Source organism: Poecilia latipinna, unplaced genomic scaffold (genome assembly GCF_001443285.1).
Source record: "Poecilia latipinna isolate Pla-1442-1.1 unplaced genomic scaffold, P_latipinna-1.0 Scaffold33, whole genome shotgun sequence".
Lineage (NCBI taxonomy): Eukaryota > Metazoa > Chordata > Actinopteri > Cyprinodontiformes > Poeciliidae > Poecilia > Poecilia latipinna.
In genome coordinates, this window is record NW_015112649.1 from 76848 (window position 1) to 79253 (window position 2406).

The 2406-nt window shown below is 41.7% G+C and overlaps 1 protein-coding gene across 1 annotated transcript in view; it reads right to left on the reverse strand.

Moving 5' to 3' along the window:
• Window positions 1–1653: 1653 nt before the first annotated feature.
• Window positions 1654–2406, reverse strand: part of six3a (SIX homeobox 3a) — a 6775-nt gene continuing 6022 nt past the window's right edge. The window contains exon 2 of the mRNA XM_015041950.1: window positions 1654–2012. Within this exon, the coding sequence (XP_014897436.1) occupies window positions 1820–2012 (193 nt within the window). The 3' untranslated portion in view covers window positions 1654–1819. The remainder of the gene's footprint in view (window positions 2013–2406) is intronic.

Consider the following 2406-nt stretch of genomic DNA (forward strand, 5'->3'; position numbering starts at 1 on the left):
TGGGGGGTGGGGAGGTTCTCGTCCGAGGAAGAAAAGCTCTTTTCAGGAGCCACAATGGGAGATTGGGACAGGGGAGGAGTCCCCATCGTGATTAGCCCATTTAATGGCGCGTTTACTTAATTTCTGTATTCACCAGCGACGGTAAACACAAAGGTGGAAATAGCACTCACATCTTTTCTTTTTCGTTTTTTTTTCACATTGACATTTTGTGTAAATCTATCAAAAGCAAAAAAAAAAAAAAAATTCTTGTATAGTTTTCAACAAACTGAAAGTACTAGTTTTGACAAAGTTCTTGTAGCACTCGTTATTTTCCTCTCTCTCTCTCTCTCTCTCTCTCTCTCTCTCTCTCTCTCTCTTTTTAATCGCAAAAAAAAAATCGCCCAAGTTTAGCCACCTGACTTCATAACCTTCCACCAAGCAGGGGGATCATAAGCGAGGATGAGCGGTAATGCTCCAACAATCCAATAATGAGCCAATATGAGCATGTGTTTAGCCACTTATGACAGCCCTTATCCGTAATCGGATGGAAAGACGGACAGCATGCACAGAGGCGAGGCAAAATGAACGTTTCATTTGAATTACATGCTAATAATAAACAAACTTAAACAACAACAACAACAACAAAAAACAAAAACAAGATGGATACGGCTTTTAGCGAGGGGTCAACACATTTACCAGCCACTCAGACCAAATATGTGAAGATTAGTAAGCCACCAACACATACAAAAAAAAAAAAAAAAAAAAAAAAAAAAAAAAACCCAAAAAAAAAGCCTGCAGCAGTCGAGGTGTAAGTTTTGACAAATATTTTATGTAGGAACACCAAGTCAAGAAAAGTGAGGAAGGGGGATAGAAAAGAGGATGACACTCGCAGGGAAGGAGGAGGAGGAAGGGTGGGGGGGGAGAGCAATAATTATGTACAAGCATATTTCTACACGTATATTACAGAGCGGGAGAATGATCGCATTATTTGAGATATACATAATTCAATATAAACTTTTTTTTTGAAAATAAAAAATAAAAATCTGATACAGTCATAAACGGATCCGTTCGACACATTATTATTATCATTAATATTTTTTTTCTTTTTCTTTTTTTTTCTTCTTTCCGACCAGGTTTATACCCCACACACACACACACGCACGCACACACACACACGCACACACACACACACACACACACACACACACACACACACACACACACAGGCAGTGACAGAAATGCAGTTAAGAAAAAAAGGTGCTTACGACTTAAAAATGATTGTCTGATGAACACAAAGTAAACAAAAAAAAGAGAAGAAGAAGAAAATGGAAACAGGATTGCATCTTGTTTGCACGGCGCCTTCCTCGCCGTCATCATTATCATTTGGATGGAGAAAAATAAAACCAACAACTAAAATAAAAATAAAAATAAAAACAAGACGATCTGTTTTTATTCCCTCTGGTTCCTGATGGGGGGGTAAGAAAAAAAAATCTTGCATTCAGGTTGATTTCCCTGATTACAAAATGGAAAAGAATAATAATAATAAAAAAAATCATGCAAGTAGTCTAGTGTTGTTGTTGGTGTGAAGGGGGATGAAGAGGAGGGGTAGGCGTGGGTCCTTTGAAAGCGCTTTAATAAAAAAAAAGACGTGCTTTTATCTCTTTTTATTTTAATATTTATATCAATCGGTCCTTTTCTCATAAGTCTTTTTTTTCATCTTCTCGGGTCCGTTTTCCCTGTAAATATCTCTCTCTTTTTTTTTCTTTTTTTTGTCCCCTTCGTGTTTTGCCCCCCCCCCCCCCCCCCATCTCTCCCCCCCGTCCTCCTCCTCCTCGCCGTATCATACGTCGCACTCCGAGTCGCTGGATGTGACGGACAGGATGGATGTCCCAGTGTCGACTCGCTCTGTCATACTGGAAACGCTGGTAGTGGGGCTGGCCGCGGTCGAGGGCGACTCGGCCGAGCTGTGAGGGGTGAGTCCGGCCTCTGAGAGGGACCTCATGCCGGCCGGTCCTATTGCTTGGTGCTGGAGCCTGGAGAAAGAGGTTAGAGGGGGGGGAAAAAGAAGAGAGAGAGAGAAAGGGAGGAGGGGAGGGAGAGAATGAGAGAAATGGCAATTAGACCTGAGAATGTTAACCCCCTCTCCTCCTCCTCCTCCTCCTCCTCCTCCTCTTGCTCCTCATCCTGGTGCAAAATAGGGGTTCAAAACTCTCCTTTCTTTCCCTGTGCCGGCCCCAGCCATGCATGCGTGCTTTTATCAAGCAGCCAGCTTTCAAGGGACAAAAAACGCAGCACTATTTAGACAGTTTAGACCAACTAACGCTGGGAGGATTTGCTACAAAACCAACGCGCAATGCTAGGTGGAATAGTCTAAACAGTAACAGCACAAAAAAAAAAAAAAAAAAAAAAATTGGGGGGAAAAAATTT